The sequence below is a fragment of the Coffea arabica genome, chromosome 4e, assembly GCF_036785885.1.
Source record: "Coffea arabica cultivar ET-39 chromosome 4e, Coffea Arabica ET-39 HiFi, whole genome shotgun sequence".
NCBI classification, from domain to species: domain Eukaryota; kingdom Viridiplantae; phylum Streptophyta; class Magnoliopsida; order Gentianales; family Rubiaceae; genus Coffea; species Coffea arabica.
This window is the reverse complement of record NC_092317.1, coordinates 12,389,933-12,404,997: the sequence shown is the minus strand read 5'-3', so window position 1 is coordinate 12,404,997 and position 15,065 is coordinate 12,389,933. Positions and strand designations below refer to the sequence as shown.

The 15,065-nt window shown below is 34.0% G+C and overlaps 1 protein-coding gene across 2 annotated transcripts; it reads left to right on the top strand.

Annotated features, from left to right (window-relative positions):
• Positions 1–5,789: 5,789 nt before the first annotated feature.
• Positions 5,790–12,122, top strand: LOC113740309 (GDSL esterase/lipase At5g62930). Of its 2 annotated transcripts, XM_072047667.1 has the most exons (6): positions 5,790–6,016; positions 6,135–6,212; positions 8,358–8,498; positions 9,865–9,941; positions 10,721–10,882; positions 11,664–12,122. In XM_072047667.1, exons 1-6 carry the CDS (start codon positions 5,918–5,920, stop codon positions 11,836–11,838), a joined length of 732 nt encoding a protein of 243 aa, XP_071903768.1. In that variant the 5' UTR covers positions 5,790–5,917; the 3' UTR covers positions 11,839–12,122. The 2 variants fall into 2 exon arrangements, with proteins under 2 accessions (XP_071903768.1, XP_071903769.1); XM_072047668.1 differs by lacking the exon at positions 6,135–6,212.
• Positions 12,123–15,065: the final 2,943 nt, after the last annotated feature.

Below are 15,065 nucleotides of genomic sequence, written 5' to 3'. Positions count from 1 at the left end.
CTTTTGGTCTGTTTACCTATAATTTTTTTGCTCTTTTGGTTCAATCTCAAGTTGCAATATATCTGGTTCAGTAAAGAATGCCTGCAGTACTTTTATATATTTTGTAAAGAAAATGCAGATTGAAGCTCTGTAGAACGAATGGTGAACATGACTGCTGCAAATAAAATGTGGTCGGAATTAACTCTTATTCTTTTCAGACCGTGCAAGCACCAGTTACTTAGATATCACTCACAGCATATGGTGCCATGTAGTGGTAGAATAAACTTCAATCTAAACTCTGATGACTCTGATGTAATTGATAGCTAGTTATGTGACTTTCAATGTGTAACCTATGTGTGAATAATAAAGCATGTTATGCATGATCATAGTGGTAATACGTACTTGCAGTTTCAGAAGCATGACTTACAGCATGTATGATGGTTCACATCTCTTTTTTTACATTTGCCTGATGTGAATGATTGTTACTCCTCTAGTACCACCTGTTAATTGTATCCCATGATTAAAGGCCACATCCTATTGTAATTCAAAAATAACAATTTATGTCATGATTTGTATTTCAAATCTTATATATAGCAAGTTGATGATGGGATTTGTCTTCTACTTTTAGGGTTCTAAGATATATATGAGGTTCATTAGTTGGAATTTTCTAGTGTGATATAATTAGCTGAGGACCTTAAACATGTGCTTTACTTTTTTAAGATGCTGAATCCTAGCCAATATTCAAAGATTTGCTGACATAACATGGGATAAATGATGCATCAGGATTCTTCAAGTCATGCCTCGCTTATCTGCTAAAGGCGACAAATATACCTGCTTTTCTTGTCATTAAGCGTGTAGAGCTTGAAACTAGATGCATAGCACGTAGCTTTCTTGCATCCTCTGCAGAGCACTCACTTGAAGATAATGTACCTTTGACATGAAAGATGTTTCTTTATGAATACGCGCGCCAAATCTTTTCTACTTAATATGATAGTTTGGTTTGGAGCAGGACAAAAGAATCTTTTTCTGCTATGTTTCAAACAAACAAATTTGTCTACTTTTCTTTTGCCTGTTCTCTCCTATCTCATCCACAAAGAGAACTGCTGTCATCCTTTCTTGTTCATTTAACCTTCTAAATCTTGTTTGACTTAATGCTGTAAATGTTCCTATATTTGTTGGGAAGAAGAACCAGGCAGTCATTCACTTCATGCAAGCAGAAATTGATGCCTGGTTTGAACTCGAGTATGCAGCAATTGTTCTGTTTGCTATGTGGTCATTAAGGTTGGTGTAGAAGTCTTCCATCAACAGCATCCTTCCCCAAAGTTACCATATTTCCTTCATAGTGTCAATACTTAGCTTTTAGGCCTACGCTTTGCTCTATCAGAGTCTGCTACATTGCAGTTGGATCAGGGGGTCGCCATATGCAAATCTTTATTGCTCAATCGAAAAGTTGCCTTTTATTTTTCATTTCTTGCTTTGATAATTTTGTTGTCTGAAATCTAGTTCTAGTGCCATCATAAAGGCACTGTGACGTGACGCCTGGAGTACAATAACTGACTCCACTGGGAAGACAAGCAAAGGATGTAGGATGATATTGGGAAATTGCTTGGACTTCAACTGGTAACTTGGCCAACTTGCTAGCTACACGACGTAGTGGAAAGCATACAATTTTCCACTATCTTCTCATAAGTTAGGGGGATGTTACAACAATGAGAATCGTTCCTGTAGTTTGCCTACCTAACTTCATTAGAGAAGTGGGCAATGACTTCATGGTCCCAATCCAAAGGCCACTGAATACATAATGCAATGACCAGAGAGTTTCCTTTTGCCTGTGTTGGAGTAAGGCTTTCTTCTTTCTCTGAGGGCGACAGTGATAGACAGAGACAAGAAGACAGAAGAGGGTATACCACTTGGTTATTGGAGGGATTTCATGTGTTTGGATATTTTCATTAGTAGTTCAAGAACAAGAAAAGACAAGTGCTTGGACTTTCTAAATGATTTAACTGCTCTAATGGATTATTAGCATCTTTTTGGGACAGGAATTATCGGGTGGAAAGGAGCAGTTTTTTCTTTTTTTTTTTTGGGGAGGGGGGGGGGGTAATATGTTTCAATCGTTGTTATAATTGTTTTCGAATCTTTTGTAATTCCACAGGGAGAGGAAGGAGGAATTGGAGTCTTCACATAAAACCAAAAAGGAAAAAAAAAACCTATAAGGCTATAATTTAACATCTGTTTCATTATGTCGGTTTACTAGTTAGTAAACATTGATTCGATCCAAATGGAAGAATAGGGTAACTACAAATTGCCTGAATCTAACCAAGAGACTAGGGTTAGGATACATTTTTATTTTCCAAAACATCATCTGCATGTGTTGAATATTGTGCCTAATTTCAAAAAGCATGAGCCTCTTTAGTTGGAGGATAGGTTAGAAGAGTTAAGAAATTAAAATATGGTATATACTTCTTTTGGTTTTCTTTGGTGTTGGATTTTTTTTTTATTGACTTTGTTCACATTTGATTTTGTTTTCCAATTTCTAAGGGTTTTTTTTCCTGAGGTTGAAAACTTCTAAAGAAACAATACTTTATTTGATGAGGACATATGTCGGTATTTAGAGAATAAATCTTGATTTTTTTAAAAGAAATACCAAAAAATGGAATAAAGAAAATACTCATGTTATTTCAAAGTCTCATTTTCTTGCGATATATTGGGGGATGGAGTTGTTTTCTAAGTCCTTGTCTGCGAAACAGCAAATAACATTGATGGTGAAATGCAACTTGGTCTAAAAGTATTGGATACTTTTTGTTTTTTGTTTTTTTGTTTTTTTGAGGATAAGTTAGCAAGTGAGTACTGTGTTTCTTTGACTAGGACATGTTTTTATGTTGGAGAATTGTACTTATGGATATATTTTCTGAAGGAAAAAAAATATTTCATGTCTTTTTTTTTTTGGCTGGGAAAATGTACATTAAAGTTAAAGGTTCACTAACTGAAGAAAGGTTGGATATGATTAGATTTTTTTTTTTTTAAATCTAAAGGGAGACTTTAAGCCTTACAAGGAAAAGCAGAAAAAGAGAAAATGGAAGGTTTAATTAACAATTTTGCCGAGTTGGTATAATTTATTAGAGTGCCCTTATTGTAATTGGGTATGTAACCATTAAGAAGGAAATGCAAAAGGGGAGAGGAGATGAGAGAAATATGTTAATGAGGTAAACAAAATTAATATGTTAATATTAATGAGATTCTTTTATTTTGTTAGTTTTCAAAATCACAACAATGAGGTAAATTTTTGGTATAAGCTGCTAATTGAAGTCAAAACAAGGATGAGTTGAATCGATTGGTTAACAATTATTTTTGATAGGATTTCTAATCTAAGCATTAAAAAAAAAATTTAGCCTAAGCTTATTTGAAATATCTATTGGCAAATACTCAGTCCAATTACGTTTTTACCGGATTTGACTGGAAAATTTGGAAAATCTGAAAGCCGTTTGTATTTTGGTGCACCTTTTTTTTAATTCTAAATTTTTTGTTAAATTTTCTTGACATAAGTTTGATGCTTATAGCTTTTGTATTCTGACCCATGGATAGTTTGGAGAACTATAAACACTCTTATGACATTTTACAAATTTCAATTGCATATATATATATATATATATATATATTTCAAAAAGGTCTTAGGAATTTAGTTCCAAACACAAGAATATTTATTAAAATGTGTTTTTTAAGCATCTCACACTTGGCAATCCCTTCATTTTTGAGAATGAGAAAATGTGTGTCCATAAGTTACATTCAGTGCGGAGGAAGGGAACCGCTCGAAATAAAAATGGATTAGGAGCAAAACAGGTTGGAATTAGATAACTTACTCTTGGGGGGGCGTTGGAAACAAATCAACAATAGTCCAAGAAATTTCTTCAATTGTTGCGGCGGCCATTGACACTGACTAGTGTTGTACTTGCAAGTAAGGGTGCAACTTTAGAAAATTTAGAATTGTATTATATATATATATATATTTATTGTATGCGGGGGACGGGGCGGGGGATGGGGCGGGTGTATGTTGCCCCACCCCCGCCCCGTTTTAAGGCGGGGGGACATATTTTGCCCCTGCCCCTGCCCCGCCCCATCCCCCACCCCCATTGCTATCCTTAGTGTCAAGTACTCGGGTCATAAAACAACTCTGTCATGGTTTGATAAAAATTAAACATTAACCGGTCTACGATCATAGGGTACTTGAATGACCGGGTATCGGGCAAAGTTGTTGGAGCACCTAATACCTAATTTTAAATAAAAAAAAAGAATCACATTTTCATAATTGAAAGTAAAAAAATAATTAAACGTCTAAACAACTTTATTTAAATCTAATTCATTACTTGTTAAAAAGGATTGCATAACAATCCAAACTTGCATCTTTATACTAAGTAAGTTTTTAAATAACATTTATTCTTAGCAATAAAATCATAAGTGTATTACATAATTAACAAGTTTAGCAAGTTAATAGCCATATATTGTTGGAAAAGTAAAGTACATCATCTGAAATATGAAAATTTGATGAAAGACAGTTACATACTCTCTTATTAATTTTAGTTTTAATAGACAACATTAAAAGTTATCCTTGCATATCCAATCGGGTCGGGTACTCACAAATTTTAAAAGCTTGTGAACTGGAACTAACCCTATGTTTGATCGGACCCATTTTCTAAAATCGGTCTAAGTACCTAATTTTGCGATTCGAATTGAATGGGAGTTTTAGGATTTTTTTAGTCAAAATCAACCGCCACCCCAGATTTTTATTTATGAACTTTCAAAATTAGACTAAACTTAACAAGCATAAGTTGATCAAATTTAGGTAGAAATAATTCAAGCTACTTAGAATACGAGTTAATAACATTTAAATTTAGCTCAAGTCAAACTTGAACCTACAAATAATCAATTAAACCTCAATGTTACAGTGTCCAGCTGGATTCATCTCATTTGCAACTCTATATATTTTTTTTGTCAATAACGATAATATTTGTATAATCTTATTTATCCTATTTTAGAGGGAAGAGAGCCTAAAGAGATTTTATAAAGAGTTAACAAGAGGTATACAAACCTAATCAAAGAGATACTCTGACGTCACTTTTAAATTTTTTTCACTGTAAATAAGATTTGAATCATTTTTTCACTGTAAATAAGATTTGGATCCCGACCTACGGTCTAAAGAAGGACTTAAAGTTCCATTTTGGTGCCCTGAGCCAAAGTTGGCTCAGTGGTTATTTGCAGCCCTACTTGCATAGCTGCATCTACCGAAAATGCAAAATGTCGGACCAGGGGCAGGAACGGTTGCAAGTGCAACCGTTTCTGGCAGTTGTGTGCATTTTGCACACGATATAATTTTGTTTGCACATGTTGTAACTTACTTTCAACAACGTGTAACTTTAGAACAAATTTTTATGAATCCCATACATGTTGTTAAAATCGAGATATAAGATAAAATTTGGACCATATATATATATTTTGGCCAAATCCTGCAACCATTCCTGCCCTTCTTCCCAAAATATCACAGAATTTTGATTAGTCTAACTGGATACGGGGCAGGGACGGTCATCAGGTGGACCGTCTCTGAGCTGTTCATGGCCAAGATTTTGCCTCAAAAATTTGTATGGTCCAGATCACTTCTTGTACATCGTTTTTAACAATGTGTGTGGGATCTACAAAAATTTCTTCTAAAGTTACACGCTGTGCAAATAAAGTTACGTCGTGTGAAAATAAAGTTACGCGCTGTGCAAAATGTATATAATTGTCAGGCCCCTAGTCGGTCTAACTCTGCAGCTACTAGTCTACTAACTTCAACAGAGGGAAAAAGGAAAAAAAAATGGAAAACAGTATTGGCTAACTACCATGACTACTAACGTCTATTCATGAAAGAGCAGTGAAGAGACACAGAGATCTTCTGAAAAGGAAAAAAATGAGGCCTCAGATTGTACTATTTGGGGACTCAATAACTGAACAATCATTCCGATCAGGTGGATGGGGTGCTGCTCTTGCTGATACTTATTCTCGCAAGGTTTATTTTTTCCCCATTTTTGCCTCCAATTTTCTCTTCAATATCAGAGTGCTGATCTATTAGACAATGCGATGTAATGGTAATTCAATTGATTTTCTTCTGATTTTGAAATGTAAAGGCTGATATAGTGAATCGTGGGTTCGGTGGATACAACACCAGATGGGCTTTATTCTTGCTCCATCACCTTTTCCCTCTGGTAGTATCCCGATTTTCTCCTCTGATTTGGTAGTATTTTTTGTCACTAAATTTTTCCTATCTTGTTAATTCTGAGTTGTTTATTATATAGCTTGATGGGTTGTGTGTGTTTTTTTTGTGTTTTTCTGGGTGTTCTGTTTTCATTCTTTGCTGGGATCAATCAGGGATGATATCCGTTGTGCACCATTAACCCATTGATCTATGGCATTGTGTCAATTAATACTAAAATCTAAAGGAGCTAATTTAGTTGGCAGGAAGATATGTTAGCGAAGTGCATTGCATGATAATTAGTCTTGAATGGTGGATTGAGCCCGTCAACTGAGTCTTGTAGTAGGATAAAATACTTTTGAGTAGTGTCGTTTCGATTATTTCCTCTATCTTTCAATTCGTGGAATCTGGGGAAAAAAAATATGTGGGGAGAGCTATAAGGCTTATTAACTTTTAGGTAACTTCCCCTGCACTTGGCTTGCACAATTTTGTTCATTTTGTATTAGCTTCTTCAATGAGCTTGGCTGATTAACGGTTGCTACAGAGCACAAGCGTAAAGGGATAATGCGTGTGAGATGGAAGTTAACAGTGAAAATTGACATGTGAAGAAAATTGAAGGTACAAAATGAGATGATTGTTGGCAATTGCCATGTGGATTTATAATCATTACGTTAAACCTTATGGATCTTTAATGAAATTGAGTTGAATCAAGGAAAAAATTTTCAATATGATATGAAATATTGAATATTATAAATTTTTTTTACCACTATGTGGAGGGTATGTGGGTGAATGATAGTTATACTTGGATGAAAAAAGTTGTAAATTTACAGATTTAGAGGAATTTAGATGTTATATAGAATGTATGTGTGATTGAAGATGAGAGGGAGGGTCACTCTAAGCAAAGTCCTACAGAACAGTAATTTATTTCATCTGGTTACTGGTAACTAGATACAGTTGGGATTTTTTGTATGGAAAAAATAAAATCAATGGTTTACTTCTGTGTTCTAGATACAAGCTGATATTCTCTCTCTTCTTGACCTTCCATGTAGTTAAATTTTGTTTTCTTGGTTAACATTGTTAATGCATTCTAGAAATATTGTAGACAAGATTCAGTTTTGTGTCTTCGAAGAGTGGTGGTACAAAGTTCCCCTTTTCTAAAACCCCACGAATTAGCCAATGTTAACTTTCACAGGCAATCTTTTCATTTCATTCTGTTCAAAAGAATTTGATCTTTCATGGACTTCTCTCTTCTGATGCTTTGTCTAGTTTAACATGCCATGGTCTGGTTTTTGGAGCATTAAGTACTAGCCTTTGTATTAGATGAAATTCTGAAGCTTGCAAAGTTTTTTGTGATTTTTAATTCTGATAAAATTGGATTCAGAGTAGCTTGACTGAGCCCAAAAGACGTGCCATAAACCTTTTAGGAATGGCAAGAAGTTTTGTTACTAATTTTGTTTATGAGTATATTAATTCATAATTTAATTGCATTTTTTCAGAATCAGTAGATGTTTATCCTCTATTTCAAGCTTATGCATTTCCAACATAAAGATTTTTATCATGGATGCTTGCTAGCTTTTGTATTCTGGTTCTAAAGTACTGTTAGCTGTACTCTGCCTGCCAAGGGCTTCTCTTGATTCTCTTGAATTGCTGAAAGTCTAGCTTGTTATCATCTGAGTAAGCTAGGTTTATTTTTACATCAAACTAGTGATATCCCCACTCTGCATTTCATTGTCTTTTTATGAATTTATATATGGTTGCTTCATGTATTACATTATTTCTTTTTTTTTTCTGCCAGAGGATCTATGTTGTTTCACTTATTTGACTAATGTTGCAGTTTGTTTGCTGGTTCAATTGTTTATTCCATAACAACACAGCTGTTGTTACAAATAACCACTATCTTGTGAAATTCCTACTTTGTTTTCATGAATGAAGCTCCTGCAGCTACCAAAACAATTGAAAAACTTTTGACTACTGAAGCTTTATTTTCTGAACTATTGATGAATCTGCATTTGTCCTTTTTCCTACGTGGTATTGGATTCTTTATGTCTAACAATATCATGCTTTGTGGCTGTGAATTGAAAAAGCTTTGGTTCTCTTACACCTGCAATTTTATAGAATCTTTGAGCTTAAGATGGTGGCTAATAATTCTCGTTTGAAGGGATCTGCAACGCCTCCTGTTGCTGCAACCATATTTTTTGGAGCAAATGATGCAGCGCTTTTGGGAAGAACTAGTGCAAGGCAGCATGTGCCAGTTGATGAATACAAGGAGAATCTTCGGAGAATGGTTCAACATCTTAAGGTTCATATTTTCTTGTGTTTTATGAATAAGCATACAAGCATTTTTTGTGCACATTGTTCCCCTCTTTCTTGAAGTGCTATAGATTCTTTAGGACAGAATAACGTAAGATCATATTAAGAAGTGTTCCTTTGTGATTGTACTATGAATATTCTTTGTTAAGTCATTTACTTTCAGAGAATAGCTTGGAATTTCCCCAACATTGAAATAATTGCACTACATTAATGTTATATTTATATCCATCATTATACATTGTGGAGGAGGCCTAAGTCTAGTTGCCTAAGGTTGAGGCCCAGGAATTAGAGGTCCTGGGTTCAATTCCTCTTTCCCCCTCTCCACTTCCTAAATCCCACCCCTCCCTTGTTTAAAAAAATCTTAAATTTTTTTTTTTGCTAATATGTGTACAATTATCTATAATATGTGGTATAAATGGTATAGTATGAATTCCCGATGTTAGTGTTAGATAATTTTGTTCACAATAATCCACGTGCCAGGTTAGTGGATTAAAAAATGGAAGTTTGAATGGTATATATTTCCCATCTCTAATCTTTGTTCAGTACACTGAAGAAATGTGGTTGTTTAATTGAATATGCATCATAGGGTATTTGGAACTTTGAATTACAAAACCATTTATAGTTTTTGGATTCCCATGAGAACCAGGTATGAGAATCCTTTCATCTTAAAATCTGGTGGTTAGCTAGTCGCATATGAACTGGTAACTTTGGTCTTAGAGTGGTGTGCGGATAAGCTGTTATCTAAACACCAGTCAATTAAGGTGTTATGTAGAATGTTAGGATAAAACATGTAGTGATCTTAATGTATCTGAAATACTTTTTATAAATAGACCAAGATTGCTTTCTAGTTGTATTATTTATTTTTGCTGGTTGAAATTCATTGTTTTATTATCAGAAACTTTTACAAGACAAAGCCTTTAGCTGATCCACTTCCTTCAAAATGTGGACATATGCTTCAGCAAACAACTATTAACACATAAAACCAAATGGCCAAAAACAGATGCTAAATTCAAGAGGAAGATAATGCTGGGTTGTGGCTTAGTTGGTTTGCTATGCCAGGCAAATGAGGGTCTGTTAACTAAATGGGCAGCCTTGCCTTTACCTATGTTTGGGCAATCCAAGTAAAATTCTGCCCAAACACGCAATTATGTGAGCTCCTCAGTTACTCCCAATTAGTTCCTTCAAGTTAGGGTGCACCTTGTATAACATTTAACTCTCTTGCTGATGTCAAAGCCTGCAATGGAATGATTTGTTTGTCAAGTCCAATTTTCAGTTTTTCTGACCCAAAAAGAGGAACACTAATCACCTCCAGAATTTTCCCATTCACATCTCATTGTCTCTAAAGGTTGTTGCAGGAATGCTGTTCCACTATGTTAATTGTTCTCATTACTCCACCACCAGTTGATGAGGAAGGCCGCAAAGAATATGCAAGGTATAATAGGTTTTCCTTTGCATTGATTTATGCTGATCATGATTCCAACATTTCCTAAAGTTTGTAGTCCTTGTGTGACGAATGAAGTAAGCAGTTGTTAGTCACAAGAACATAACACGATACATTAGAATATAATACGAGGCTATGTTTGAAAATTTTAATGAGTTAGTGTCATTGCCCTTGCTTTACAAGAGCATAAAAATTACAAAACAAAAATGCCATTGCTTTTGATGCCCTTGGCTAAGAGTAGCTGCAAATTTCAGACTTTTCAGTTTTACCATTTTCTTTTTGCAGTGACATCCTCCAAGTTTTGATACATTACTCAGCTATAGCTGAAATGATTAAAAGTGCTATTGCATGTGTAGGCATGTTACCTAGAAAGTGGGATAGTTTATATCTTTATCTAGATCTAGAACATCAAGGTGGAATTTGTTACTGGCTCTGTCTTGTTTCAAAAATTTAAGTTAGCACAGAGGCACACTATCATTCAATTTGGAGATCATGAGAATCTTTATTGCTTCGTTTCCATCTATTTCTCTGTTTTGGTTAGCTCCAGCAATATCTGAACTCTAGATGAATGCAACTTTTACTATGTAATCAGGATATTTTCATGGTTCTATACCTATCTTTGTTTTGCACTCCCTTGATTCTAATTTAAAAGTACTGACTGCTTTAAAATGAGAAGACAGATTGGTGTGGATGCTATCCCGGAGATACGTAAGAGTAGATTTCATCTGTTTATTGAAAAAGAATAATTTCAAATTACATCTCTTAATCAGGGCTTTGTATGGTGAGAAAGCGATGAAATTGCCAGAAAGAACCAATGAAACAGCTGGACTTTATGCAGAGAAATGTGTTGAGTTAGCCAGGGAACTAGATCTGCCTTCAATTAATCTCTGGTCCAAGATGCAGGAAATAGATGGTTGGCAGAAATTCTTAAGGTAAATCATGTAGCTTTTTGTAACATTATCTTATGAAAGACACTCACAGGAAACTGATATCACCAGGAATGGAACTGCTAATGTTTTAGTAACTTCATGACATCCTTTTAAGCGGAATGTTTCTGCCAGAATGCTATAGGCTGCCAAGTTTGAACCCTCCATTTAGCATGACAAAACATCAAAGTAAAGATAGCCTTCATGGTGGAATTGTGGAAAACTACAAAGGAATAATTTAAAATTGTGAAAATTTTGATTCCTAGAAATTGCATAACAGTGAACCTAAAATTTTCAAGTTTCCTGTACCTCAGATTTTTTCCTTATGAACAAGAAGTTCAGATTCAAACTTTTCAAGGATTCTATGTAATGTGCACACAGGAACGCATATCCATACCCCTCATTTTGGCATAGTAATTGCATCACTTTTACTCATTCTGTGTCTATAGTTTGAAGCATGCACACTGCCACACTGATTATTAAAGACAGACAGGCAGAAAGTAGTAAATCTTCATTCATGGAAATCATGTCAACGACTGCTTGGAGTTTATATCTACTCTCAATGTTGATTTTTCTCTGGCTGGGGATTGAGTGGGACTTTAGATCTGCTGATGATGCAGTACACAGATCTTCTATCCTTGTTTGCTACATATTCACATCCACTTTCTCTTATCTGGCATCGAATTTTTTCCCTCTTTAAGTTGCCTCAACCAACCTCTTACAACTTCTAACCCTGAAAACTGATCAGATTTCATCAACCCCCCCCTTTTTTTTTGGCAATTTTCAGTGATGGTCTGCATCTAACAAAGGATGGCAATGCAGTTGTTTATCAAGAAGTTGTCAGAGTTTTCAGTGAAACTTGGTTGCCTGCCTCTAAGATGCCCTATGATTTTCCTCATCACTCAGAAATTGATCCGGAAAACCCTGGCAAAGCTTTCCAGCAACAGTGCTTGGGAGTTTAAGATCTTGTGCAATAAAGATTTTTTTCTTTACTCTTACCTTCTACGATCCTTCTGATTTTTTATGAAAGTATTATCCACGAAACTATATGGTTATTATTCTAATTATACTCCAGCAAATTAGCCATTTATTCAAATAGGGTCAGTTTTCTATGGCCAATAGTGACTGTGCTTCTTGTGAAATGACTGTTCTTGAGTAATTATCTTCGAAACTAGTTTTTACCCCATGTAATGGAATATTATATTTGTACCGAGGAAACAAAAGAAAGAAAAATGTATTTATAAAATCTTTAAGTAGATTAGAACATTAGATTAAAAATTTTGAAAAATAAAACTGAAAACCATTCTCATACTGATATTGTTCTCCCTTATGGCAACAAGGGCTCACCTTAAGTTGATATACTGAATAATGACTCTATAGACAAATCTGCAACATGTATAATTGTTAGAGTGATCGGAAAATTGAAAATGTAAAAACCTCTAAAGGGAAATGAAAATAGATACCAATTATTAATAGGAGAAAAACACAAATATGAATAGGGAAGGCAATGACAAAAACCGACCCAAAAAGGAAAAAAAAAAGAATGGTAATGATTAAAACAAAATGGAAAGGAAGTACTAGGACATTTTTATTTTAATGCTTATTGTGAACTTTTCTTTTTTTTTTTTTTTTTTTTGGAAAACGTTTATTGTGAAATTTCAATATAGTAAGGACATTCGAACATTTAAACATGTATGCATAAATTTTCTGAATGAAACAAATTTATAATTAAGTAAACACAAATCCAGTTTCTAGTTAGCCCAGAGTGTTGTAGACAATTATGATGGGTGATTGACTTTATAAATAGATAAATAAATAAATACACACACATATATATATTTATAATCTCAAAATCTAGGTTGTCTCCCAAGTTTTTTTTCCCAACTTTTTAGTCACTAATTCTTTTATTACGCTAATGCTAGTAGAAGGCGCTTTTTTTTTTTTCATTGCAAAATATGAATGTGTTCCATTAAATGTTCATGTTAGCATGCCAAATATCCACTTTAGCAGACAAAAAAAAATGATATTCACATATCTTGATTGGATGTAATTTTCACTATAAGACTAATATCTTCCAAATTGTGAAATTTTTTACCGATGTAGCGGTAAAAATGCAACGTCATCCATCATATTTTTTCTATAATACAATTTCTTTATTGTGATGAAACTTATTAAATCATGTAGTGAACATATAACGTTTCTATGAGAAAAATCTCTGAAATTGGCAAACCATTTTAGTATGAGAATATGCAATAAATTTTGTAACTCATACCTTTCATTGTTAACCAAATTTCAATCTTCCATTATTATTAAGCAAAATAGACGAGAAAGTGTCTATCCATTCTTCCCCTGTTTCCCTTTTCCATTAGCTATTCTTTACACGTTGAAAAAAAATTTTCTCAGATCATTTTTCATCTGGCTATAAGTTATAATGATCAATCATGTTCACCACTTTTTTCATTTTCCAAAAATGAAATCTTTATATCACTATTGCCTCGTTGTACTCTCATTAAGGTCCCTCTTTGGGTTTGATTTCCAGTTTCTAATTAGTTCTACAAAAATGGAATTGCTTAAACTAAAAGGTTTGAGTCCAAATAACAGATGTAATCACATTTCAGTTCTTTTAATTTCTTTTTTTTTTTGTCATACAACACTCAGTAAATTAAGTCACTTCAGAATTGTTTGACTAGATCATTCTAGCACAGTCAAGAAGTAAAACCACTTGATGCCTAATAGACTAACACCCCTCGATTGAGTTTCTCTGTGCAAATTAATATTTTTAAGTGACAATTAGTGAACTAAAATTAATGCATGCAAATTGACAGAGATAGAGAAGAAAGAGATAAGGTTTCAGTTACCAAATTCAATTACTCATTCAATATGCCTGGTCAGTGGTCATTAATCCCTTTTGTCGACATTTTAGTCATTTTAGTTGAAGTGTTTGTAAGCAATCAACTCCTATTGTCCTGTTTCTAGAAACTTGCTCTTAGTTTAGCCATGATATTCAATGAGTTTAATTCAATTTACTGAATTTCGGTTGAAGACTACAGCTGAATTGGGAAAGACTCCCTTTAGGAATTAGTCAAGTCCTTCACATATTGTTTTAGGTGTTCCCAAACTTGATTTGATGTCTCTCTAGCTAGTGGCTTTTCTTTTGGCTCCATCCTACGAAGTTAACTTCGGATGCAATTTTGTGAAAATAATTGGTAATGGTTGATTTTGTTTTAGTGGGATAACACATCTATAGATCTACATTTGTTGATTCAGTTAGGATTTGATTAAGAAAAAAAAAACTTTATTAGTTACTAAGCACTATATTTAGTCCAAAATATTTCAATAAGTGGTATTGATGATATACAGGATTTAAAGGGCAAGAAGAAAATAGGTAGATTTGGACATTAAGTTGTCTGGTGTGGCATAAGTTTTAGCACTTAACATCCATGGCATGCATGTTCTAGTACAATACAAAATCCGGATAGAATTGCAGGAATATTACTTGTCCCATCAAATATCAATTCATGGTTAAGATGCAATGCCATAAATATCTTAATTAGTCAGTCAACACACATTAATTAAGTTTAAATTACAATTAAACAGGGATAGGATTGTCATTTGACACACAGGTTAGAAAATGTACTATTGCAATTAAATTAGTTTTCAAGGAATTTACTATGCTCGTATTCATTAATTTCTAGTCAAATGTCACGTTCTAAAACACTACAAAGCTGGCTTATTCCACTTCTCTCTCACTAATTTCTCCACTACCTTAATGCTCAAGTCATAAAAAACCGATTAAAGTATTTTCTACCATTAATGTACCAAGGTACCCACAGTGGACAAAGATTAATGCTTTTGTAGCATATGTCTTAGGTTTTTTATATACATAAGATCATTTACATTATCAATGAAATGGTGAATTTTTTTTAAAAAAGTTTTGGTCTGTAAGCAATACCAAGTACCAAACCATCAGATTAGCTAGCTTACCAATGAAGGGCCCTGATAGAATCCGACTGCAATAAATACCATATTACCTTGTTCTTATCTATTAAGCCAAGGTAATGGAGAAAGAAAGTGAACACTACAGAATTTAGCCATCTTAATTTCTTTGTCATCTTTTGGCTTTCTTGCTTTTCCTCCCATGGAGTGTAACACAACATGTAGCAACAAACCTGGCCATCAACAATTTTCC